The sequence below is a fragment of the Amblyomma mixtum genome, chromosome 1 (assembly GCF_055824585.1).
Source record: "Amblyomma mixtum isolate Tamu chromosome 1, ASM5582458v1, whole genome shotgun sequence".
Lineage (NCBI taxonomy): Eukaryota > Metazoa > Arthropoda > Arachnida > Ixodida > Ixodidae > Amblyomma > Amblyomma mixtum.
The window spans coordinates 163456072-163483871 of record NC_143012.1 but is presented as its reverse complement, the minus strand read 5'-3'; the positions used below and the strand labels follow the sequence as shown (position 1 = coordinate 163483871).

The following is a 27800-nucleotide window of genomic DNA, read 5'->3' as shown; positions in this document are numbered from 1 at the left end:
ATTTGCGATTCGCTGATGACATTGCCTCGCTAAGCCACTCAGGACAAGAACTGCAAAGCATGATCAATCAGTTAGACAGGCAGAGCAGAACGGTGGGGCTAAGAATTAACATGCAGAAAACCAAAGTAATGTTCAACAGCCTAGCAAGGGAACAGCAGTTCGCAATTGGTAGCGAGGTGCTGGAAGTAGTAAGAGAATATGTCTACTTAGGGCAGGTAGTGACCGCAGATCCGGATCATGAGAGGGAAATAACTAGAAGAATACGAATGGGGTGGAGCGCATATGGTAGGTTCTCTCAGATCATGAATGGTAGCTTACCAATATCCCTGAAGAGAAAAGTATACAACAGCTGTATCCTACCGGTACTCACCTATGGGGCAGAAACGTGGAGGCTAACAAAGAGGGTTCAGCTTAAGTTAAGAACAACGCAGCGAGCTATGGAAAGGAAAATGATAGGTGTAACGTTAAGAGATCGGAAGAGGGCGGAGTGGGTGAGGGAACAAACGCGGGTTAATGACATCTTAGTTGAAATCAAGAGGAAGAAATGGGCTTGGGCAGGGCATGTAATGCGAAGGCAAGATAACCGCTGGTCCTTAAGGGTAACTGAGTGGATTCCAAGAGAAAGCAAACGTAGCAGGAGACGGCAGAAAGTTAGGTGGGCGGATGAGATTAAGAAGTTTGCAGGGATACAGTGGCGGCAACTGACAAAGGACAGGGTTAATTTTGGAGAGACATGGGAGAGGCCTTTGCCCTGCAGTGGGTGTAGTCAGGCTGATGATGATGATGATGCACAGTGTGACAGGCACACCCAGTAGTGTGAGTATCAAATCATAGTAGAACCCCGCTGTTAAGTTTGTCACGGGACCACAGAAAAAAACTCGTAAAACTGTCATATAATTCATGCTTCATAAATTGGAAATCGTGCATAATGGTGGCACAATGTGAACAACCCTCTAGTTTGAGCGTAAAAATATAGTAGAACCCCGCTGTTAAGTTTTTCTCGGGACCACAGAAAAAACGCATCCCAGCCAAAAAAGGGCAACATGCTTTTCTGCGGTCTGCAAGGCTTTGTGGCTCCTGCAGTTGGTCTGCATGTGCAGAACATCTGAAACGCCCTGCAATGGCTCTCTGTCTGCCTGAGTAGCTGTCGCTGGAAAGGAGATATAGTAGCGTGAAGGGAGAATGCACAGAGCAGGTGAAGTTGCGGCACGCACACTTCTGCACTACCTTCACGGCAGCCGCTTTAATTCTGCACAGTAATTGCGTTGCGTAATGTGTAGTGACGAGAATAAAGCGGGTGACAGAACAAAAGCCTCGGAGCCAGCCAATGCAACTGCACCTCATACAGCACTGCCCAAGCACTGTCTGTTGCAGTGTAGTTACATTTTTGCGTTTTTCGTCGTTTGTACTCGTGTCACAGCAGCAATGAAACTACACAAACAGCTGCAAAAAATTTCACGCTGCCCAAAGCACCAGTGCGAGGTAATATCTGCGATATACCCTGCGAAAACACTGGTAGAGTTGCCGTTTAACATCTTAGCTTGTATCGCATCGGTTTCTATAGAAGCTACAGCAGGAGCGGCTCACAAAAAAGCAGTAGCCGGGAAAATGCAGCGCCTGGGAACATAACGCAGGGTTTTGCTTTATATTTTTTCCCTTGTTTAATAAAAGCAGCCTAGTGTTTTGATGCTGTGAGAATCTGTACTGAGACTGTGCTGCCAAGAAGTATTGCAGTGTCAGCAAAACAAGTAAATACATTCATATTCTTGCGTGCTAAGTAGGAGCATACGTGCACTGAAGTTGATTTTTTGGATGATGTGTCAGAATAGGGCTGTTGCAACTATATAGGACAATGCAGCGAGCTATGAAAAGAAAAATTACAGGTGTAACATCGAGAGATTGGAAGCAGGCGGAGTGGGTGAGGGAACAAACGCGAGTTGATGACATCCTAGTCGAAATCAAGAGGAAGAAATAGGCTTGGGCAGGACATGTAATGCGAAGGTAAGATAACCGCTGGTCCTCGAGGGTAATGAAGTGGATTCCAAGAGAAGGCAAGCGTAGCAGGGGGCAGCAGAAAGTTAGGTGGGTGGATGAGATTGAGAAGTTTGCAGGGGTACGGTGGCCACAACTGGCAAAGGACAAAGTTAATTGGAGAGGTATGGGAGAGGCCTTTGCCCTGCAGTGGGCGTAGTCGGGCTGATGATGATGATGTTATACAACCATGCTGCTAACATAAAGTAGTTCTGTTCAGACTCCACCTTTAACTATTGGCACTTGAAGGCTTCATCATTATGCAGCGGTGCGTGTCCTACATGTTCTTATCAGAAAGGACAAAAGCGTTATCACAATTTTCACTTGTTGTGGAAAAGCAAAAGCAAGACTAAATTGCACCTATGCAGGCAGAGCGCATCTTGCGATGGCGTGCTACCTGCGGGTATTGTGTAAGGCAGCGTTTTTACAGTGCACTATTTGCTCGATGTTGCGTGGCCTAATGTGCTTTGTGCCGAATCTGGAGCGGAAACCATTCTGGAACTAGCCTTTTTTTATCGTAAATGGTCTAATTATTGACAGCTTGTTAACGGCACAATAATCTAACGTTAAAGTGAAGGTGCGGCTGATTTCCGCTACACCTTTGGCAGCGAAACTGGTGCAAAAACAGTCCAGATGAGCGCCAATTGGTACAGGTGTCCATGCATGGAGTATTGCTCCAAACTGCTGGCCAAGCTGTGATTGCAGCGAGTCGTGTGCCGAAATGCATTTTGCTCATATCTCTGCCTTAATTCTGATTAGGGATAACTAGGTGTTACATTATGTCTGCCATTAAAAGGCTCCGCCAGCCTCTTATAAATTATTACGGACTGTTCCTGCCAATCGTTATTACAAAGCAGGGTGTGTATAATTTTGTGCCTTAATATTATCATTCTATGCTAATTTTTTGAAAAATGCGGGTTGTTTCATAAAGAAGAGATGTACTATTCAATTGGAGTTCAAGTACAGTGTCTTCCACCTATAATGATATTGAGAAAACCGGAAAATCCGATCATTATAACCGATTTTCGATTTGTCTGGACCAGCAAAAAAAAAAAACGTATTCCCCCATGCATGTAAGTATCACTGCATGCATGTAGCCCCGCAACTGGTTCTCTTGTTAACCCTTTCAGGCGCAATTTTTCGTTTTTACTGAAATCAATTATATTTTCACCTATGTAGTATATTCAGGCCTCAAGAAAGGAAATTTGTCCGTTTTTGAACGTGAAAGACCAGCCGGTAAATGTTTACAACGATGTGGAGAATTCCGTACAAAGTGTCAGATTTGTTAGAAATAATAACATTGAAATGTTCTCATGTGTCAGGTAAACACCCTAGGGATCGTTGAATCGCTTTGTGTTTCGAACACTCACATTACGCTCCAAATTGAGCAAAAACCATCGATGTTCTCGCTCGCGGCAAAATCTGTCTGCACAAAACCGGCGGACGAAGTGCTACCTAGCTCACTTTAATGTTAAATATTATTTACTTCATTCGCTACATGGTACAAAAAAGCAACTTATTTGCATGAAGAAGGGTTTTCAATTTGCGTGAAGTAATGAAATCACTTGTAAGTGCTCCAGTTTCTCAGAAAAAGCTGTAAGTTTGCCGCTTACACAATTGTGTACAAAGTGCCTGAAAGGGTTAAGGGCGCACAACATCTTGGCATACTTATAGCTGTCAAAGGCAGTTGTTTCGTTTTGGCAGCAACTGGAGGAAAAGGTGTGATGTCACCAGGCAGTGCAAGGGCATGTCTGCTGTTCTTTTCGTGACGCGTGGCAGTGTGTTTGATTGGCCCAGCTCTCGGCACTGTTGTCTCTCTCTCCTCCGCACACGTGTTGTGACCTGACCTGGCTTGCGCCAACTGTTCCATCCACCCAGAATGCCAACTTCAGCTCTCTTGTGTTCGCCTTCACCATTGTGTCCATGCTGGGCTCCGGAGTGCTTGCGGACTGCCTGCTCCGGTGTGGCCTGGAGACTACCCTCGTTAGGAAAATCTTTCAGCTCACTGGTGAGGGGACTCTCTGGCTGCAATGCCACGTACCTTCAGGCATGCTAATGAGAGCATTGAGGTTTTACGTGCTGACTTATGTGTGGCCCAACAGAACTTGCGTCGTTCAAGTTTGTTTTAACCTTGTGTTACTGTGTATTGTCGCGAATGAGTGGAGCTTTTTTGACAGAAACGACCATCTGAAATTAGAGGGTCTAGGATGGCTTTGCCCGAGCCGTGGGTAGTACGCACCCCATTCCGGTGCCTGTTTCCACCAGGATGTGTAAAAAAACATTGGTTATTGAAATGTAAATTGCTTCCGGTAGCAAAAATTCAAATTACGGGCGTTTTTTCCGTCTCTGCAAAGTGCTAAAACCCAGCACACCGTTGTTGGGAGAAATTTTAGCGGATATGTGTCCTTGATATAATGCCTCACAACCTTAGGGCCATAAAATATTTGGTGAGAAGATGGTCGAGCACCGTTTAAAAAATGCAGCCCACCAATTTCGAATCACAAACCCTCTGCCTTGGGGCCTCAAAAGTGTTATGTGTGCCCACACTGAAAATGTCTGTTTTCCTTTTAATTGTTTTTCTTTTGTTCTGGTCTTTGTGGTTGTCTTTCTCGTTCGTCAGCCAGAGCTCTTGACATGTTATTCAGGTCAGCCATTTCTCTGAGATACATTTTTCTAATGTTCATCAAAGAACTTTGTATGCTAACTGCATTGTTTAGCAAAGCACAAAGGCTGCTCTGGGTAAGATTTCTTAAATCACACTTTCTACGAATCAGATTAACACAGCGCAACGGAACGAGGAACAGAATGCCCTCGTTCCATTGCGCTGTGTTAATGTTTTTCGTTGAAAGTATGAACCAGCTAGCCCACACCAGAATCCTCTTATAACGTAAATCACACTGTCTTCAAAAATGTTTGTAGAGCAGTGTTACTCCACTGATCAGACAAGCTGTGACTCTGCAGCATATTTCAGGCATTGCACAGGATGCTTGACCTAAGAGTTTTGTCCAATATGCGACTCCCGCAGCCAACTTTGGTCCCACGCTGTGCCTTCTCTGCCTGACCGTGGTGGGAACCAACTGCTGGGTTGTGCTGGTGCTGCTCGTGGTGGGCAAGGTCACCCTGGGTGCCTTCACTGCGGGCAACGCCGCCGCGGTTGTCGATGTGGCCCCCATGTACTCAGGTGTGTGACTGCAGTTGTTTATCAATGTCATTTATTTCTTCGTTTGCGCAGTTATTGTACACATGTCGCTGCATTGTAATGGCTGCACAGGCATTGTGTGTCTTATGTAACAAAGATTTCATTCATTCTTTCATTAACTCACTCGCTCATCAATTTGTTCATTGATTTCCACACTCAAAGACATAGAGGATTAGAAAGTTCCAAAAGCTGAGAAATTTCCAAAGTGGCAAGGTGCTAAGAAAAAGAAACGCGTACGATCTTGGGTCAAGCGTCTTCAGGCCACATGGTCTGCTTTTGTGCCGTATAGTGAAGCCCTCACGCCGCCACCCTTAAAAACCAAAGGGCCTTGAAAGGCTGGTGGAACAAGGATACTCCTCACCTTGGAGAAGTTTACAGTTCTTGAATGCCTTGAATGCTCCAATGCATGGCAGATAAAAAAGCCCAGTGACCTGAAGACTCTTGACAGGGATTGCACATATTTACACTGGCCTCCACATAGGCAATGTGATACAATGTTCACGTGAACACTTCTTGCCGATTGAGGTCTTGAAATGTGTGGTGCAGCCCAATGGAAAGCTACCACTGTAGTGTTCATTATGATTAGTCATATTGATGCACCAGAGTGGTTTGCCAACTGCCAAAGGGTTTAAGTTCATGAGGATTCATTTGATCAGTAGTGCGTGAGAGCTAACCTGGAGGACACAGGCAGGAAAGAGAGTCGTTGAAGGTCACCATTTTGTCTTCACTGTTTACGTTGGGTGACCATTGTGAGTTCTCGCTGTTAATGTTACGCACAGAAGCACTAGAGGTTGACGAAGGTGCTCGATTCCCTAGTCGTAAAAAAAAAAAAAAACTGGCACCACTACTGCTACGAAGCTTTTAACACAAAAGCATTAAAGGTCCCGTTTTGGTGGGAGACACGACGTCGGCGGCAGTGGCATGAGTGGGAAATCCCCAGCGAAGTGACTCTATGGCATCATCACAACCTGCCCACCGTGACATCTGGCAGTTTTAACCGCTGCACCTTTGTACCAGGAGTCGCATGAGGACTCCCCCATGATTTGTGAATGTAAAGTAGAGAATGATTGATTCCGCATGTACGGGCATGAACCCATTAATGCGGTCATGTCATACCATTAAGGTGGAGTTTAAGTGTCCCCTCCATTTTTTATTACAGTGACCACTACAACGTGAAAAGGCATTGTGAAGTACTATTACATCAGAATGAAATGCAAGACAGTGCTTAATTTAGTTGGCATATTGTAGGTTCAGGGCAGTGGTATTTTTGCATACAAAGCGGCACTCATATGCTCACACATGGACACAGTGTGTCACTTTAAGGATTATAGACACCTTATTTTATTTGCATGTTTTCGTCTCTGTACTGGTGCATGATATGTTAAAATACATAGGCCACCATGTGGCATTCGCCTGCTGCCACACGATAGTTTATAATTGAACTTCTCTCGCACTGTTTCGATTTCATCAACTGAATGAAGGCTGTGACCGGCAAGGTCTGCTTAGATCATGTGACGCATGTAAAAAACTAACATAACTGCTGATATGTTGTTTGGTGTCATTCCAGCTCTTGAAGCCGGTTGGCCTTAAGCATTGTAGTGAATTGAAACTATGTATCAGCGATTATATTGCAGTTTTTTTCTATGCCTCATGGGACCTAAATGCACTTTACATGTCACAGTCGTCGTTGGGTTGTCGAAACCAAAACCGAAAAAACGTCAAGAAGAAATTCAGTTTAGCAGTTGGTGGGTTAATATGACAGGGTGGTGATGATCTCTGTATACTAGTGTCTAATGCACCATTTCTAGAAGAAAGCAGGCAAGTGGAAATTTTGGGCTACAGTCGAACCTCGCTATAACGAACATGGATACAACAAATTATCGGATATAACGAAGTGAAAGAAAAGTTTGGTTGGACATGCTTTACTTCTATGGGAGTTCTATCTGTATAACGAAACGAAAAATTCAAAATTTGACACTGTATCGGTTATAACGAAGCAGTTTTTGTATTCATGGGGCTCAAAATGCGCAAACAAGTAGGAAAAAATTTCAAAACACGCTAAATTTTGATCTTTTGAAGCGCCCGCACCTAAAATGTGTTTGAATCACCCGCGCTTCCGCACACCACGCCATCTAGGGAGAGCGAATGAATCTAGCATCAACAGCTGCCTAGCACGTGATCGAACCGACGCCCGCTCCCCGGCCACCCCCGCCGTCGCAATTTCCGACCCGCGCGCGCTATCTCTGCAGTTCAATCTGTAGACGCTGTCGCGGAATGCGTCTTAACAAACAGCAGTTTCGCTTGAAACTAAGATAAAGATATTCAGGGCAGTTGACAGCGGGCACAAGGAAAAGTCATTGCCATGGACTTCGGTGTTGCGCCTAGCACTCTATCAACCATCTTGAGCGCAAGGCAGAAGATTGCAAACGCCCACTCTGCAGGCGCTGTGAAGAATGACAGCAAGACAGGATGTTGAAGATGCCTTGTTTGCATGGTTCAAGGACATTATAGAGCGTAACCTGCCTGTGTCTGGTGCCGTCCTTCAAATGAAGGCGAGAAGTCTCACTTCCGTCTGAGGCCACAATGACTTTCATGCAAGCAGTGGCTGGTTGCAGCGGTTTAATGACCGCCATCGGATTGCTTGCCACGTCTTGTCTGGCGAAAAAGCAGCCGTTGGCGCCGAGAACTGCGAGAAGTAGGCAGAAAGCTTCCGCATGCAACTGGGAGGCAAGCGGACAATTTCGGCGAGACGACATGGTGTCAGCTGGCGGTTCCGAATGTTACGCTCGAGGAATTCATCTGTGCAGATGACAACTTGGCTGTGGCGCCCGAACTGACCGACCAAGAAATTGCTGATCAGGTGGTTTCTGCAGATGATGCTAGAAACAGCAATGCATGTGAATATGGCAAAGTGCGAGCTCTCAGCAGCGCAGAGGCCGCTGACATGGCCAGGAAGTTGAGGGGATACCTCGAGAACCTACCTATGGCCAAATCAGCTGCCATCGGGAAAGCGCTGCTCTGTGTTGATTTCGTCGAGAAATATAACCTGTCAAATAGTGCCGCCGAACGGAGATTACGTCGTTGTTTAAATAAATCAGTTTTTGCACCTGGCCATGCATCCCCATTTGTGAGTTCGCTCTTGCTTTCAGTACGAAATGCAAGGCGAGGTTTGATATGCTTGTACCACGCGTTCAATTAAAAAATAGTGCATTTTTTAAACCCTGTGCTGTCCATCTTAAAGTACTCTTTACTTGGGTTTATTAGCGACCTTTTCTGCGGGAATTTGAGTGCATATTCTTATAACGAATATTGGATATAACGAACGAATTTCCGCGCAAAATGCGACTTCGTTATAACGAGGTTGGACTGTATATGTACTCCTTTAACTGTTACAAGGCTGGTGCTGTTTAATTTTTGCACCATGCTCTGTTTATTTGCGATGCCAGTTTTACTTGTTGTGCAGAGGAGTGGCAATGCACAGTGATTCCTGTCCTTCTCGATCTTTACAGTAAACAGTTGACCTACTTGCCTGAGTGAACTCACAAGTGCCATGCAGCGATTGAATGTGCTGGTATCATCGTGCTGATACTCCCATTCTCGCATTGCACAGTCTTGAGTGTTTTTGAAGGAAGAATCCGCATCAGCGTTAGTGCAGAAGTTCTTTCATTGTGTACTACATTTTTTGCAGCTGTGACTTAACTAGTACTCGTACCAGGATCCATAAAAGCAATGCTTGAATCTGATGCACGGCAATCTATCTTATGGCGGCTGCGGTGATCAAGCTGGCGTAACGGGACTTTCCACTCTCTTTGCATTGCAGCCACATTAAATGGGATGATCACAACGTTTGGGCAGTCCACAGGGGTGCTGGCTCCCCTGGTTGCCGGACTGATATCGTCATCTGCGGTGAGTGCGTTGCTCGGTCAGTCCTTTGATCTGTGTTGTTTTAACTAATTTGTTGCGGCAGGAAATTTTTATGAACAGTGGCACCAGGGTTATTACTCAGACTCACAGTAAGAGGCTGCTGAGGAAGTTGTATGAAAGAAGACAAATTTGTGGTGCCTGAAATGGGAAGAACAAGTGGCGCCTCCTAACAGCCACATTTAGACTTGTTACCATAACTGGTAGAAAGGTAAGAGCACACACAGCATGTTTTCGTCATTCGGAAGGTAGAATGCTAAATGTAAAGTTGCTGTCAAGCTTTCAGTGTGCATATACAGATACAGCCAAGTCAGTTTACAACGACCGTGACCGTCACGTGCTGTTCGTTTATTTCCATCTTTGCCCGAAGTGAAGTGGTCATAATATTGTCACGTTGTACTGACGGCAGTCAAGCGGTCAGGAAGACACCAACAAGTCTTGTAAATGAAGCTCTTTATTTGGGCTGACTTGCGCCCGCAAAAGAACTAAACAGCACGGCAGCGCGCGTAAGCAACAAACGTGCTCGTCAGTCGTCGAACTATAAATGGCCGCTGCTCGCGGCATCGTTCAATTTAAAGCCGGCAAGGAAACTTCGAGTTAACAGGTCGAGATCATCTAGAGTAATCTGGAAACACGTAGATGTAGCTGGTCATGGCTGTGATCAATCGAGATTAGTCTGGTCGCTTCTCGCGTCACGAACAAAAATGATAACACGCCTTTCCTGTGGCCTTGCGTGAACGAACGGACACTGCAATGATATGTGGCAATACAGTACAACGCCGCTATTGCATTATTTGTGGGACCATGGAAAAAAATAATTACGCAGCTGGGAAACATATTTATTATCTAGGGGTGTGCAAAAACTGAAATTTTCTAGTACAAATATGAAGAAAAATTGGCTTCAAATATCAAATCTTCAGGAAACGGTACACAGGTAAATGCTATCTCTGTTATCTTTTTCAGAATAGTGTAGGGTATGTGTAACTGAGATAAACAAACCTAGACTGACTTGCCACCATATAACAAAAAACGTGGTATGCACAGCAATGTATGCTATTTGATTAGACAGCATAGCAGTATCCAACCTGTTATGTGACCATGCAAAATGAAGTCCATAAAATGACATGAGTGGTAACTGAAAATAACTTGATGGTTAGTAAAACCTGATTGATGCAGAGTTCTATGGACTGGAAGAAAAGGCCAGATTATTCGAAGGTCGATTTATAAAATGCCCTGCGTCCTCCCCCGCTCAAGAAAAAAAAAAAAGCTGAAAATGCGTAGAAGCCATATGAGAAACCTTGAAGCCTGTGACAAGCGCACAATTTTGGCATCTGAAGAACGATGCGGACGTAAGCGAGGTGAATGCTCATTGGTGTTGGAAGGGTGAGACTGCATCTGAAAAAGAAATGACCAACGACGCACCAGATTTGCAAGCCGCCAGCTGCCGTCGTCGCGGCTGAGCGAAGAAGCTCAGGAACTGAAACTATGAGGCCAGGCTATTTTTCGACCTAGTGACAGGGGCCCTGCAATCATTGTCACGGACGCCATTACAGCCACTTATGAGCCGCGTGTTTTAAATATATGCAAAATAGACGGGATTTTTACATGATCACTTGCCCTGTTGTGATGCCTCGACTCGCTGTTTCGGAAGCGTAGGAGGGAGACTGGGAACTGCTGACATCATGAGTATCTTCGTTGTGTTCGCAGTCACTGATTGCCATTGTGGCCCGTCAGTGTGGCGCATTGTCATAATGTCATGTGTTACAACTCCACCGATGAAGGAAAACATGGCCTTAATTAACAGCTGTTGCTGTAAAAAAAAATTGGAGCAGAAATTCTGGGGTCTCTACCTTTTTAAACAAATGCACACGAGTGTAATGCTTCTCTTCGAGAGGATTTCATTTTTGTATTGTGCATGTGGCAAATTAAGCAATCCTCAGACCTCAGCTGATAAAAGCGTACACCTTAACAGAGTCCGAAAAAGATGCTATTGAACTTATAAAAACAGCGCCCTTTTCGTTGGTGAAATTTGCCTCTGATAATAAATAGTAACCTCAGCCGACCTGATGGCCTTTTGATACGACTGTGGCCCATTTTCCATCCATAACCAGTGTTAACAAGGTGTCACACTGAGGCATGAGTTCATGTTTAGTGCGAAAGCTTTACTTCACAAGATCTAACTATCTCACTGAGTTTGTGTGAAGCTTGACCTTGAGTGTGACCTAGGCCAAACCATAAATAAATTAATCAAATAAATATTACCACGACTTGGATTCGAACCTGTGGCAGCATGAACAGATTAGCCCCTGGCCACTGCACGAGAGCACTATGCTATCACCGCAGCCGATCACACCTCGGCTTAAACTGCAACAGACTGTCACGCAGTGCATTGAACATCATCGTCTTCTTCAGCTAATGCTGCCATTGAACTAGTATCGTCGCTAGACGTGACAAGGACCCAGCAAAGCAAAACCATGAGCTAAACAGACTAAACAATGCTTTCGCACGCTTCTCGGTTTAACTACATTAAAACCCTGCGACTTTTTTTTTAGAAGCATACCTCATATGTTACTTAGCAACTCTTCGCACAGTCATACATGATCTGTTCCTTTTCCTTCTTTCAGAAAGGTGACAAGGCCGTGGAGTGGGCGCGCATCTTCTACCTCTCAGCAGCCATAAGCTTTGCCGGTGGTGTTGTGTTTGCCTTCTTTGGCTCAGCCAAGCGGCAACCTTGGGCAGACCCCGTGAGCACCACTGGTAAGGGGCCGCCCATACCTGCAAGGGACTGCAGCAGCAGCAGAGCAGCAGCCGCCGAGGAGGGCGTTACGGAAGTCAGCGTTGCACTGCTGGGGTCGCCAGCTTCTCCCAGCTCAAAGGACACGATCTCTTGAAGAACACTTCTTATCGTCTGATGTTCTTACTGAGGTGCTTACTGCACACAGCCCAACACAAGTGAGGCAGGGCAAAAAGCATCAAAAGGACAGCCAGCTTTCATATTTCGTTCTTCCATCTTGTCTGCTACTATGTCATTTCAAAGAGGCAGCGGCATTGGCAAGGCAAGAGTGTGGATTTCAGTCATCTCATAGGATTCCTCATCTGCTTTCTTCGAAGTGGACATATGTTACTGTTTGTTGTATTCTTTGCATGTGTAAGTCTTTTACAGGCGTGTAGATATATCGCAAAAGGCTGTATCCGCTGTGCCTCTTTGCTGATGCCTCGCTTTGTCTCGCATCGCTTTTATTCTACCTATGTGAGGGGTTTTCTTCAGGTTAAATGGAGTCAGCATTGGTGTTCGCATTGTAGTATTTTGTAACCATAAACTGCGATGTTACTGGCTTCCCAAGGAAGTCTCGCCTGGGTGGGCCTGAGTTGCAAGGAACATGTTGGCCAATCAGTGGACAGTCTCGAGAACATGCAATCCCCCAGTCATGCGGTCCAGGGGTCTGGGGAGCAACCTGCCATGATGGCTGTGTGGTTACGGTGTTCAGCTGAAGATCAGGGGATTGAATTCCAGTCACGGCAGCCACATATCTGTAGAGGCGAAATTCAGACGCACCATGACCTGTGCTGTCAGTGCACGCTAGAGAACACCAGGGGGTTGTAACTACACTGGAGCCCTCCATTAACGTGTCTCTCGTAGCCCACATGCAACTTCGAGACGTTAAGTGCAAGCTATGGTAAGAAAAATGATAGGTGTAACATTAAGAGATTGGAAGCGGGCAGAGTGTGTGAGGGAACAAACGCGGGTTAATGATATCCTAGTTGAAATCAAGAGGAAGAAATGGGCTTGGGCAGGGCATGTAGTGCGAAGGCAAAATAACCGCTGGTCCTTAAGGGTAACGGAGTGGATTCCAAGAGAAGGCAAGCGTAGCAGGGGGCGGCAGAAAATTAGGTGGGTGGATGAGATTAAGAAGTTTGCGGGAACATGGTGGCCGCGGCTGGCGCAGGACAAGGGTTAATTGGAAAGACACGGGAGGGGCCTTTGCCCTGTGGTGGGCGCAGTCAGGCTGATGATAATGATGACGGTATCATGGACTGGGGAGCACTACAAAGTAACTGCGGAGACTGCAGAGAGAAGATGTGATAAACATCGACAGCCTACTGTCATTGACCTTTGGCGCATGTGCTTGCCTACGTTATTGTCACAAGAATTTACAGGCACACCAGTAGGTTGTGTGCAGCAAGCCCCCAGAGTGGTGAGTCAGACATGGTGTGTCCTTTCCAACAAAGCTTTTCATTGGGTGAGTTGTGCTAGTCTTAGACAGAAAAGACAGACAATCACAGACCGCAAGTCTTATGAGCCTTCTTGTTGAGCCATAAGGCAACTTTTTCGAGGCACACGTTGCATCTGTAGCAGCAGTCATATTCTCTTCAAGGGTTTTGGTCCGATTTGCCATCCAGACGTATGGTAGACACCCTATAGTGTGCCACATGATTAATTTATGCTTGGCAATAGCTTTTCTTGGCAGTGGAAGGAAAGGCACAGGGGCGGAGCCTCTGTGTCCTTGTGCCAATAGTCAGCCACTGGACGGCCGCCTCGCATGCTAATTGTTTTTTCGCTGTGCTGCTGGAGAAGCTGGTGCCATCTATGATCGCAACTCGGAATCAATTTTTTTTTTCTGTGACCCTCTAATGTTGAAAATGCACGTTTTATGTTAGAAATATGCCTTAAATAACACATGTTACCAACATATACGTTAAGAGGGAACTGGTGACCGCAAGAAGGGACAATATTCACTACGTAGGAGTAAAAGCCATGTTTCGGCTCTGCAGCCATGGCTCCACTGCCTAGAAAAGTTGTCGCAGAGTATAGCTGTTGTTTCTTTTGGCAGTTTGTTCGGCAGGAAATGTCTTTTTCTGCAATGTCACGTCATTCACAGCTTGTGGCTTCTACGTTGTCCCTTTTTTATATCAGTGTTTAAAGCTGGCCACCTGTTCAAGCTCAAAAAATTCTCGAGTATCTTCTTGGTATATCCTTGGCTTATGTGTAATGTAGAACTGCTGCCACATATGCCAGTCATCTTCTGTTCGTTGTCTCTCTTATGTTGGGCAGTGTGTGGTAACACCTGTAGGTGCTGCCACCTGTTGTGAAAATGTGAAACTAGGTAAGTGTTGCTGCTTGCTTTGACTGTGAGCTCTGTCTGATGGGAGAACTGGGGTACTGTGACAGCTGTGAAAATGTCTAATACACAGTGACCCAAGTATTTAAAGAAAAAGAAAACTAGTACTATTTTCTCTCGCATTTAGGAAAACGGTTGTAACGGGGATGCGAAGCATGCTCGCGTGAGTGCCAAGAAGTAAGTGTACAATCATGTTATTGCCAAACATCACGTCTCGCTGCCATTGCTGACTGGTAGCTTACAGAAAACAAGCAGCAGCGATAGAAGTGTGGTTTGTTTGTTTATTTATTTGAGCATTTCTCTGCCACTTTGTAACAAAATGCTTAGCTCCTCAAAGCAGCTAAGCCTCAGACCAGTGGCGAGCTGAAGTTGTCAGAGGAGTGTGTTGATTGTTGTGATGTGTTGACGTGATACCTGAAAACATTTTTTTGTGTGAGGCAGGCTGAATTTTTTCATGTGATTTTTCTAGATTCTGCTATACTTCCTCCCTTTGGTACTGTTGGGAGTTTCATTGTTTTGTTTTGTTTAGGCTGTGCCTGAAAAAGTTTCCAGATCACTGCAACAGATCACTGCAAAGCATTTCGTTTTATTTTCTAACAGTCTGGCAGGTCTGGAGTGTGTTTGTGTTTAAAGGTGATCTGTGCTGTCCAAAATAGTCTGCTACTAGTGCCCCAGAAAAGCAGCTCTGACAGCTCTGCTGGTTGCTAAGTTGTCAAAGCGTAGACTGGCATGTTATAAGAGGGAATTTTCGGGCAAGAGTCAAAAGAAGTACGCAAGTTGTTTTAGAATGGTACGTTGTGCTCATTGTGCAGATTTTTATCTGCACCAAACCTTAACCATAAATATGCTTCCATATTTTTTTGAAACCCTTATTCAATGCGCTAGCTTCCATGCTTTTTCTTCTATGAAGGAATCGCAAGCATTTGTGGGTTGTGTTCCATTTTGCACACAGTGCCAAATTTTCGTGTCAACATCTTCATTCAAATCATGCGAGTATCTTGAATCTTCACTTGCTATGGCTTTCTCTCCTGTGTTGGTCCGTGAAGATGAAATGCAAAGATTGCATTTGAGACGTGAAACCCTTTCATGCCTCCTAAGAGCATTCAGTGCAAGCTGACCGGTTTTAGTCTCGGGTGTTTAGCTGTACTCCTGTAAATGTGTTCATACTGCTGTTGTGCATTTTAATTTGGCCTTGATCTCTGCTGTCAGTGCCACTTCTTCATTTGCCCTTCTTGACGAGCATGTCATTTTCATGCAAAAATGAGTTGGAATATTTCGTTTCTGACAAAGTTTTCTTTTGTTCTCATCGTCAAATCATGGAGTTGTTTGTTTGCCTTGGATAATGTTGTCTTTTTTTACGATATTCTGTTTTGCAGCCATTGACTGAATGCACTGTTGTAACTCCCGCCTCTCTGTTTTAGTTGGGAATCATACTTTTGAGTTATTTTCTGTATATTGTCTTGTTTGTGTCCTTTCAACACTCGGGCACCTTTCATTCTTCAACTGGTTTATGGATACATTACAACGGGCTGATGATTTAAACTGTGGTCGTAAACGGGGAGTAACATTTACATGATGACCACCCATGAAGATGCACTTAATGACTAAAATATGGTCTGAACCATTATTTGAGCCCTTTGAGAAAAACCATGCGCAGGCTTATCTGTAATATGTATTGTCATCAAAAGCTTATAAATCTTATCTTCCGGTGAATTTCTGGTCGGGGTAGTACATATATTGAAACGAATGGGCTCCTATATATATTGTCTCATCAAACAAGTCAGACAAGCCCAAAGCCATTTTTTGTTGTGGCTATGCAATAACCTGTGCAATGTTCTCTGAATTGTGAAGGTGTGTGTTTGAGGGTGCTTTGTGAGTGTCAACATAAATCCCTGCTCTGCGTGTTCATTGTGCCATTTGGTTGTCGACTCAGCTGCGAACTCTAAGCACTGCTGTTCAGTCTAGCTAGCTTGTACCTGCAGCGTTCCACGTGCAAATTGGAAGGCTTGTCATGCATTTGCTCATGATTTTGATTTTCGTCTTTTCCGACTATGGTATATAGCTAGGTAGAGTTGATCGTGATGGAATTTTGCCACATCTTTCTGCTGAACCAAAAGGATGCGTAAAGGAAGTTTTCTCCCATTCGGTTCAATGTGCACTGCATCCTACGTGCATTTGGATGGGAAAAAAGCTTCATTTATACATATACTACTTGTCAGTTTTGTGCAATTATACTTATTATCAGCTGGAAACTGTTGTGAGGAGGGGTGATTTTAATGCATCCCAGTCAGCACCTGCCAGGACCAAAACTTTGTTTGCTAACTGTGTAGCACCCACAAAAGGCAAGCTGTGAACGATGCATGCTAGCTTGCTTCTGTATATATTGTTGAGGCTGTATTGCTAGTCATCACACACTGTCAAGTGCCTTAGCACAGTTTAGCTCAATGTGTGGAGAGTTGCGCTAGCCTTAATGTTTTTGGAATGCATTTCAGAACTGTTATAAAACATCGTGCATGAATAGCGTAAAATTTGCTCTTTGCTGTTTATGACAGAAAACTTGGAGTACATCTGAGTCAATGAATTTCCAGCACTGCGATTTCTATTTGATGCTTAATGTGTGTCACAGGTACTGTTGGTGACAATCTTATAGAGTAAAAAGAAGGATCAAAGCATATATATTGTAATGGCAGATTTAGGACTCCGAATTTTCGTAATGAAGACAATTTGGGGTCCATATTTTAACTTCTCTCCACCAAGGGATTTCAGTTGATGTGTCAGTTCATGTGAAGTTTTCTATCATAATGAATATTACAGTCACTCTGTAATACACAAAAAACTGCTGAATCATTGATGCATCTTTTTGAAAAACTTTCATGGAACCTTCTGAAAGAGTGCACTTGATGGCTGCTGTTTTGCAGTGTGTCATTTTTTTGCCAGTAACGTCAAGCTGTTAGCGTGCAAGCAGTGCTGAGTGTTGAAGGAAATACTTAGTTTTGATGGATGACCTTGTGGCAGTGCATTTTACACTTTTACACTAAGGTGGCCATGCAGTGCATCTTCAAGGCTTTTGCTTTTAGTGTCTGTCCAATCCTAGAGTTACATTTTTCTGATCTCTTGTTGGTTTTGTGCATTTTCTTGGCCCTAAAAGGAAAAAAGGAAAGCGTTATTGCTCAAGCCAGGAGATAGCATTTCCTCTTGCACCTGGCATTTTGTGCAGTGCTGACAATCATAGCTGCATAATTATTGCTCTGTGTGTATACAGTTTACCAAATTGTTTGCTCATAGACTGCAAGGCACTGGATGGACTTTGTGCAGCATTTAACTTGCCTTCTCTTGTTTTGTCACGGAGACCATTTTGGTGAACTGCTGGCGTGGTGAAAAGCTGTCTCCTGGCAAAATGTTGTAGAAGCTACAAGAGAGAAAGGGACAGACGTTTTAATGATTACAGGAGTGGTGTGCCTGGTAGTTGAAGCTCTAGAGGTGAAGCATTAAAACATTTGGGTCATGTAAAAGCCACGTTAAAGTTGCCTTGTGTATGTACAGCCTTTGTCAAAAGTTTAGAGTCCAGGGGGTTTGCTTCTAATCCATGTAGTGGGGCATCTTTAGCATTCATGGAAGTCTTGCGCTTCAGATGGGGCAGGAGCAGAAATCTTATCTTCGGAAGGTTTAGAATGCTGGGAGTTCATTTCGAGCCTAATGATGTGGCTCAGAAACAAACCCTTGGGCTCTAAACTTTTGACAAAGGCTGTACAATTGACTGTACAGCTTAACATGAACCAAGATATTACAGAAAGTGGAGCATGGTGAAAACATGAATCCAAAGATATCTTGTTCATAGTCATGTTGTGTGCAGAGCGCGGTTTCCTGCATCACTAGCATGCCTAAATCTAGTTGTCAAGGCTTACACCACTGCTTTGAGGCTGGCCACCTGGGAGTTGCAGCTGGTGATAGCATTGCAGGCAGTGGAAGTATTGGCTACCCTGTCACGTTCACAATACAGAGGAGTAAAGCAGGTTTGACTGGTCATGGTGGCTCACTGTTGCACACAGCCATGATTCTAAGGCATATGTTTGTGTTTCACGTGATTTAGATTTTTCAAATGAATGGTGTTCTGGAAGTATACGACTGCAGCTTTCCAATTTAAATATTTCCTGTAAATAATGCCAGTACTTCTGGGAAAATGACCAATTAGACACAAAACGAAAATTGCCTACAGTGCAAATAATCATGAAAGACAGTAACCGAACTCAAAGCGGATCGCGAAGTACTTCGATGTATCAGTGGTTCGATACATAAAAAAAATGGCGGTAAGTATCCTTACCTACAACCTAGAAGCAAGAATACATTGCACTCACGATAGTGAGCCATGTCTTGCAGCTATGTGCCAGCCACCGGCATGCTAGCAGCACGCACCTCTTGCTTATACTCCATCCCAGTAGTTCCTTGCAGCACTACCAAAGCTGCGATGAGTGCAGAGGTGACGTCATGACTCTGCGGAATGTAGCGGCAGTATAAAATGGGCACATTGGTGTAAGGACTAGCGTTCTTTAATGTGCGCATGTGCCGAACACTGTTTCATCATCAGCCTGACTGCATCCACTGCAGGGCAAAGGCCTCTCTCATGTTGCTCTAATTAACCTTGTCCTTTGCCAGTTGCGGTCACCCTATCCTTGATTGTACGCTCATGTTACATACGCAATTTCCCGAATTTAGCGTTGCATACGCAACTTCCTGAGTGCACGATTCTTGCGCACGCTCAAATATTGTTTCCAAAATGGCGGCCCCTTTGAAGCAGGATCCCTCACCTTGGATTGAAGTTGTCGTTACTACTGTTTTCAGTATGTTCACAGGCCCTAAATGGGCCACTGGGCTTTCACTTCATCACCTCCCATCATAACAAAACATATGAGCAATAAATTTGCTTTATTTTTTACTTAGAGCAACGATTCTGCTGCCTGGCACTATAGCCCTAAGAGGAGCATTGGTTTGTTGACAAAAATGGTTCCCATTTTGACTACCAGATGGCACCACTGGGCTGAGCTTATCATTGCGTTTTGTTTGCATTCTCTGAACTAAAATTACTAGTGTGACAGATGGCATACCATCTCTCAGGATGCTTGCGTTTAGCATGCGTAAACCTGCATACATTTATGGTATGCAGACAGCATCGATTTAGGCTCTTTTCTAACCGTATCTGTGTACGCCGCAAGCAGACGATGAGTCGCGGAGAAATACGTTTTAATGTGCTCTTTTGATTGGCTGAGGAGGTCTCTACTTTCCATAGCACTGTAAGGAACTTATGAGATGGAGTATAGGCATTGGTAGGCCTAACCTTCTTTACATCGAAGCCGCAGTGGAGAGCTGTTTGGAACTAGCCACTGCCTATCATATAAGATGTCCAAGCATGTGACCAGCAAATTTCTCATGAAAATTAAAGTTAAAATTATTTCCACAGTGCCATTGGCAGTGAATTGTGCCAGGGCAGGGCCACTGCTAGGCTTTAGTTGGGTTGATTTAACCACGTGGCAGCAATGTGGCGTGGAAAATGAGTGCAACAGATCGAAGGCCATCCTCAAGCATGGCCCATGTTCACCTTGTCACACAGATTTACAGTGCTAGCACTACCAGCGGAGTGCCACTTGCAGGGCCACGGTGCATAGTTCAATATATCGAATTACTGATATTGAGGTTCAATATACTGCGATACTTTTCTATATACTTTTGCACAGGATTTGCGAGGGGATAATCTGTGTTCAATATATGCAAGCTCAACTAACATTTGTTTTCATGCTGTTGTCATACACCACTTTTTATTTTTTTCGGAATCTTGGTTCTTGGTATATTGAGGGACTAGCCTGTCGAGATAGGAATTGTCCTTTTTATCTAGAACAGAGCATTGATGAGCCTAAAAAATTGTGTAAAAGTGAAAGCCTGAGATGTTCACACATGAACTGGTTTCCTGCTGTTCTTCTGGTTCGCTGTAGTTGTTAGTGCGCAGTGGAAAATTTCAGCCAGATTTGGGGACTTGGTAATGTTTCTTTTCTTTACACTCAAGCTGCTTGAAATATTCGCTCAAAATCTGAAATAGGTGAAGAATACAAGAAATGGGAAGCCCTGATTGCATGCTCATGCCTGCATGAGCACGAATTAAGACACCCAGTCACAAAACCGGAATTTCGTCATCCGGAAGTGTTTTGGGGATCTACTATTAGCAGCTGCTGGCTTCATTGATATGGGTTGATGGGGTTTTATCCCACTGATGTGAGCCTGGTGAATGAAATAAAAATGTTGCGTGAGGGAAAATGTGTTGGATGTGCGTTTCTCACAAACAGGACTACATTTTTCTCCATGTTTTTAAACTGCTGTATATGTACAAAATGTGTCACGAATTTGCAGAACATCACAAGGAACTGTAAATAAAGGCACTGTATTTAAGATAGCTTTGTTGACATTTTTTTGTATTCTAATGGGCATGCATAACACGTGCACATCCTCTGGTGGCTGTCAACATACAAAGTTGGAGCACAGCTGCTACACTCATTATCGGCTTTCTATGGCACTGCAGCAGAGGCTAGGAGGAAAGCAGAGGGACGGGCCTTTGTCACTGTGCCATGGGAAGTGAGCTACCTCTAGCCCTAGCGACCCCGCACAGTCTCTCCGACTTCTGCGCTCCACACCTCTAGCCCGAACAATGACCAACCCACTCGATTCCCACGCCATGGGGACAAATGCGTCTCCTTCCCTTTCCTCATGGCCCTGGATGCCTAGCTAGCCCTGCCACAGGAAGTTGACAGGAGTGTAGGTTTTTAGTGTCCCGAGTGTGCACTGGCACTGCTGCGCATATTTCTGATTTCACTCGCTTCAGCACAGAAAACATTGCAGTATAAGGTCACCACTGTGGTGATGGTGTGTTTTTTTGTTTCACTGCACTGCACTAAAGGATTTTGAACGTCTAAAACAATTCAGAGGTTGCAATGAGTTATATAATTTGTAAATTATGGCAAAATAACACTCCCGTTAGGTCTAAAAAAATGGCCACCGTGCGATCTCGATTCTCATTAAACAGCAGCAGCTGGTGATTGAAACCCTAGCGAAATTCGATTAGCAGAACTAATAACCTATTTGCTTATTGAGAACTGATAGGCAATTAATGTATCGAATAAAACTGATGGGCTGTTCCTGTTTGCTGCATTTCTTAGTTTTTGATCAACAATTAGGGTATTAGGATTTGAATCTGACAGGCTACTGTATATACTCGTGTAAGGGCCACACCGCCCTACTTGGCGGCCGATAGCTGGAAAAATAAGTTCGAAATTGTTTCATGTGCGCAGAATTTAATTGGCCTGCGCAGTATGTTCCGCTGGGTGCTAAGATGCGATAACTGCCTGCAACATTTGCTACGACCACGTACGCGTGTCAATAATAGTGCTCGACTCTGTCTGGAACCGCGAACACACGGAGCTTGAGCGGTGCTAACTTGTATGCTCGGCGTCCGCAGTAGAAAGGACAAAGTGTTATCGGAGTGATATCCCCTGCTGCTCATTGGCGAATGGGGTAGACCCACGCTACCGGCGCGTTTCTGCAAAGCGCCACACGCCCGTCTTGGGGACTGGTGGAATACGCACCGTAGTATAGCGCGCTTCGCATCGAAGCCGCAGCGAAGGTACTTTAAAAGCGAGGCCTCTAACCTTATTACCAGTTTACTAGCACACAATAACATCACATTAAAATTAGCGTAGTCTAGCCCGGTTATAGCGAAGTCGGCGGGAATCGGAAATCGCTTCGCTATATCCACTATTTCGTTATATCTGCACTATGAAAGAAAAATACAGATATCGGCAAATGATTTATAGCCGCTAGAAGAACTGCCTCAGCGTTCCCAGAACATTTTTCGTGAGTGCAGACTTCAGGATCGCGGCCTCCACGCCGTCCTACTGCGAACCGAAGTTCTGGTCGAACTCCCGAGGAACATGCGCATTGTCAACTGCTGCGATGGCCGCTGCGGCGGTCGCTGGCTTTGGGGCAGAACCAGCGTTATTACAATCGCTGTCGGAGGCGCTGTCCACCGTGGTCCCGTCCACGACGCTTCCGGCAACTTCGTCAGACAAGTCCTCGGTAACAGTAAGGTCGTCGTCGGTGAAAACGGAGTCCATGTGGCTTAGAACCGAAGGCACAATGTCCAACCCGCTGGCGGACTCCCGGGGCTGCGCCAAGGAATGTACGTGGGACACCACGCAGACACTTGCCCCACTAACTCGCCCAAGTGTGGCCTTTGCGGCCAAACTGTGACGCAGGACGGCCCTGCGCCACATGAGTGTAACTCAACCTGTGGACTAGCCCACCCCATGGGCTTGACAGATTGCACGGCAAAATTCCACCGACTTCATCGCCGGAGCCAAGCCCTTCCAACATGGAGTATCCGAGAAGCCAGCCATGCACTTAAAGAGGCGGGTCGCGACCCCCTGCAGATTGTGGGCGACTTCAACGCCCTTAGCCAGCTATGGAGCTATGGAAGTGCGCGGACGCATGGCGCGGACGCGCAGGCAACTCGGTGACCCGAGGCACATGCCCGGACCTCACCTTCATTCGCAACACGCAGACTGGATCAAGAACGAGTATGCCCTTAGCAGCGACCACTGCATCCTCAACACCAGTTCATGTGTAGTACATGCCCCCTAAGGCGCCCCTTTCGATTCCCATCCGACGCCAACACGAACATCACAGAGCAGGGCTACACAAACTGGTCCCGGTCAGTCATGACGCCCTTCGCTCACACGAGAAGCAGATACAGCTCACAGAGGTGGTCACGGACGTGGACGGCTACCTCCTCCATTTCTGAGAAGCGCGCCGCGGAAGAACACAAGAAGAAGCTCAAAGCGCGCATTGCGGACCTCACCCGGCAGGCAGCAGAGTAAGGGCCCAACTCGCTGACTCCAACTGGGTGGACCGCTACAACACAGCGGCGAGGCAGATGTCCAGCCCTCATCAACCCAAAACAGACCTGCACAGAAACGCAGAAGCAACTACACAAAGCCATGCACTCATTCTGAGGAAATACAGCGCAGTTGGCACAGGTGCTACGGAATCGCTACCTGTGCACAACTCAGGACGCCCGCAGATAGGCCTAGTACTCTTACGCAGGCAAGGAAAACTCGGAGTTGGACAAGCCCTCCCATCAGCTTCACGACCTGCGGGCCAGCCTGGCCAAAATGAAGAGGGGCACCACGCCGGGCCGGGACAAGGTCACCGTCAAACAATTGGAGAACCTTCCTGATTCCTGATTCAGTGATTCAGCCTTCTAGAATACATCAATGCGATCTGGACGGGGGAAACCGCCTCCCCATTGACTGGAAGAATTGTCACCTTCATCCCGAAGGGTGTGTGTGGGCAAATTGATGGAGACGATGGTGCGTGATCGGCTGTCCGAGTACCTCGAACAACACAACACCATCGCGGACACCATGCTCTGATTTCGCCCACATAGATCCGCACAGGATGTCCTGCTCCAACTCTACCGCGAAATCTTGAACCTCATCACACACCCCCAAAACGACAAAACTGTCCTCGCGCTCAATCTGATAAGAGCGTTCGAGAACGTAACTCACGTGGTCATACACATTTGAGTCAAACTCACTGCGGCACCAATAACTTCACTTAGTACGTGAAACAGTTTCTCACGGACAGACTGTCTTACTTCCGAATACAAGACCAAGAGCATGGACCTTTCCTGCTCGGATGCGGTCGAAGGGGTCCAGCACGCGCTGTACGCCGACGGCATCACCCTCTGGGCTACGCAAAAGGACGCCTGGCGGACATGGAGATCAGCCTGCAAATGGCCGCCAGCATAGTGGACCGCTATGCCCGAGGCTGTGGTCTGCAATGCTACCCGCAGAAATCGGAAATCGTGCATCTGCGCCTCACGCACATGCTCGACCCAAATCACTCTCCTTGCAAAGCGGTCCCATTAAAATCAGTCCTCGGACTCTTTATACATAACCAGCGACGCTGCGACACAACATGCGCCAAGCTCCGGCAGGTGGCGGACCAGGTGGGCCGCACGGACCCGCGTCCGACGACAACTGACGACCCGCGTTTCAACACCGGTTTACACTTTTCAGGAAATATGCGTTTATTGCACATTCACGCACCAAACTCTTTCCACCCCGTGCAAAGGGCTGGAGAAGGCCAACGAGCGGGTACTCCTGCGCCTGCTCACTAACACGATGCTGCGCCCAATAACACTAAAACATTTCGATCCTCAATTCGACGGGTGGTGCTCGCACTATGGGGAGGTGTCTGACACCTACCACATGATGTGGTCCTGCCAGCAGAACCCATCCCTACCCCCCATGCCAAACCCCACCAGAGAGGACTGGGCATCCTACATAGTGGTTGTAAGGGCGTGACCCTTCAGGTCACGACCCCCAACACCTCTACGAATGATTACATAAATGTTTTCACCGCCACCGCCAAGGAGGCGGCACCATCAGCTGTTGCAGCTATGTCAACCGCGGCAGCTTCTGCCACGGCAGGCGCCGCACGCGCGCTGCTAGCTACTTCGGGAGAAGCCGGCTTTCTCAAAGCACTGGGCGATGGTCGAACGCTTCACGTCCCTCCAGGTTCCGCTTGCGAACAAAACTGCCTTCACCAAGGGGACTTTCATGGTGGCCACGTTATCGGCAGTGCGAGCATCGATGAGGAGGCGTTCGATCAGTCGGCGCCGGTTTAGGAAGAAAATGGACGACGCGAGCCGTAGGGGAAAGGGCGGTAGGAGAGGAGGGACTTGTCTCTACTCAGCAAAGCTGATCTAGGGACTTTAGACGCCGGTAACGGACCTTGAAGATGGCAGTAACCCCCTCATCCAAGAGCTCCATCTTGGCGGTAGTATTTGGGGGAAGGAACAAAACCTCGACAGCCCTCAAGTGTGCATTGACATGATGCGCACTGCAGTTCTCAAGCAACATCAGCCCCTTGCACTTTCTTCGGCCATCTTGATCGAAATCGGTCAGCTACTTGCCAGAAATGCCTCGCGTCATCCATACCTTCTTAATATTTACGTACGTCACTGCGTAGACAGCATCTTGGCAAAGCCATGCGGTTTTTTGGATTTGCCAGCGAACAAGTCTCTTTTGTCCGAACCATCCATGTGTGCGCAGATGGATGGTTCCATGCATCCATGCATTTTGTCCGTCTTCGCCGCGGGAGTCTTCGTTGATAGCAGTTGTAAAAACAGACCGGTTTTATCTGCGTTGTAGATATCCTTTTCGGAATACGAAAGCATCCGATCGCGGTGCCTAGCTGGCCATCCACTGCTGGAGCGAACCCTCGTCAACGGACGCAGCCTCCTCGGCAATGTTTTTACACATGATTCCACGCCTATCCTTGAAGCGCTGGAGCTATACCCATTTCCTGGCTGGAAGACTTCGTCACCGAGAGCGAATCCCAAGTCCTTGGCCTTCGCCAGCATGATCGGCCCACTCAGCGGCATGTTCTTCGATCGCATATCCAGGAACCACTTGTAAAGCGCAGCTTCTACGTCGCCGTACTGGCGCACCGGATCCTCTTTCGATCCCCGCTGCGAACGTCGTCGTCAAGAACGGCGTCGATCGATCTTGCTACCGGTATTGATTATGGTTGAAAGTGTGGATTACGCGATTCCGTACTTCCGTGCGATATCGCTCTTCTTTACGTTTCGGCGCACTTCGTCTTCAAAGACACCTTTCTCTTCCCGTCGAGGTGCCAGGGCTCGCGAGGCTCGACATTGCCAGAGAAATCGAGCCGGACCTGACAACGGCGACAACTCAGTAGGCCCGCACCTTAACCGGAGAAGTCAGAAGTCACGGAATAGGAAAGAAGCGGAACAAGGCGCGAAGGCGAGAAACTCAAAGTGCATACAAAGACCACGAAAGCGGCGCAAAGGAGCTCTGCCAACACGCACAGCTCTCCGATTTCTGCTTCGACTTCGAGCGCCGAGAATCCATACTGGAGAGATCGAGAACCGCGATTGGCCCAGTCGGTCGCTCTCCGTGACGTCACCAAAGACCCGCCTCTTTTTCACTTTTTTTTCTTCCGCGCGGGACGGCGCGCTAGAGCTGTGCACGGGCTCGGGCCGGCCCGAAAGCCCGTACCCGGCCCGGCCCGCTGGCCGGGCTCGGGCCTTGCGGAAGTCTATTCACCCGGGCCCGGGCCGGGCTCGGGCCACGGTATATTTTTCTCGGACGGGCCGGCCGGGCTTCGCGATCGCTCCTGCGTGGCTCCAGCCGCCCTACTGTTAGAAGGTTCGAAACTAATCTCCACATGAGTGGTCTCACGAGCCCAAATGACACTGCACAAAGGAAGGTGAGGTGTGTCGAACCGAAGGCACTCGCAAAAGTACCCTCCGCCACGCGTTGACGGGGGCCGGGTGGGAGGGTTGGGGGGGGGGGGGTCATTATCACATGTACGGGACAACAGGATTCTCGCTCGTGTGGCAACAACGACGTGTTGTGACCATTATCTTCTTGCTCGCCATGGTTACTTGCGTAGGCGCATAGTTTAGTTGCCGTCACGTGAATGCACGGAGGTCGCGCGACTCGATTCGTCACGGAGGACAGCGAAATCGGGCATCAAACATGCCGCTGGCGACTCATTGGGGTCGCCCCCTCCGTTACGATTCGAGTGCCTCCGCGAGTCACCAGAGTGAATTAGCCTTCAGTCAAAAGTTTAGAGCTCTGCGGGTTTCCGGGTAGTGAGGTTCCTGTAATATTCTAGACCATGAGAGCCGAGCATTTTAAAAACATTGAAATAAACTGATTTTCCTTAAATTATCTCTTTCTGTTTCATCGTCACTTCAATTTCAGTTTTGCAGGTCGGGCCGGGCCCGGGCGGGCTTAGGTTTCTTCAGTGTCGGGCCGGGCCGGGCCTCCGTCAGTAGTGTAGGGCTCGGGCCGGGCGCGGGCTGAAATTTGCGGCCCGTGCACAGCTCTACGGCGCGCCGCTGGGGCGTCGAGCCAAGCGATGCAGTGAAGCCACCTTTCGTTTCGCGGGAGAGCAGACGCCGCTGCGAAGGTTGCCATCAATCGAGTTCTGCAGTTATTTTCGCCCAAAATTTTACCTTAAAGTCGTAAGAACGTTCCGACTGATAGTTTATTTTCGGGTTGGCGCGAAATCTCTTCGCTATATCCGCTGATGCGCTTTTATTGGCTTCGTTAAAACCGGTGGCTCAGTGGTTATGGTGCTCGGCTGCTGACCGGAAAGACGCGGGTTGGATTCCGGCCGCGGCGGCTGAATTTTGATGGAGGAGAAATTCTAGAGGCCCGTGTACTGTGCGATGTCAGTGCACGTTAAAGAACCCCAGGTGGTCGAAATTTCCGAAGCCCTCCACTACGGCGTCCCTCATAGCCTTAGTCGCTTTGGGACGTTAAACCCCATAAACCAACCAAACCAACCAATTAAAATGCAAAAATGGGAACGGGAAATTAAAATCCCTACGTTATAACCGCTATTTCGGTTTAAGCGGCTTGGCTATAACCGGGATAGACTAACTGATT

At 46.8% G+C, this 27800-nt stretch overlaps 1 protein-coding gene across 6 annotated transcripts in view; it reads left to right on the top strand.

Annotated features, from left to right (window-relative positions):
* LOC149369617 (dietary and metabolic glutamate transporter-like) overlaps positions 1 to 20710 on the top strand; it is a 57771-nt gene extending 37061 nt beyond the window's left edge. For all 6 annotated transcript variants that reach the window (XM_089559108.1, XM_089559079.1, XM_089559097.1 and 3 more), the window contains 4 exons: positions 3910 to 4039; positions 5057 to 5212; positions 9051 to 9136; positions 11776 to 20710. In XM_089559108.1, coding sequence (XP_089415234.1) covers positions 3910 to 4039; positions 5057 to 5212; positions 9051 to 9136; positions 11776 to 12042 — 639 coding nt within the window. In that variant the 3' untranslated portion in view covers positions 12043 to 20710. The remainder of the gene's footprint in view (positions 1 to 3909; positions 4040 to 5056; positions 5213 to 9050; positions 9137 to 11775) is intronic.
* The last annotated feature ends 7090 nt before the right edge of the window (positions 20711 to 27800 follow it).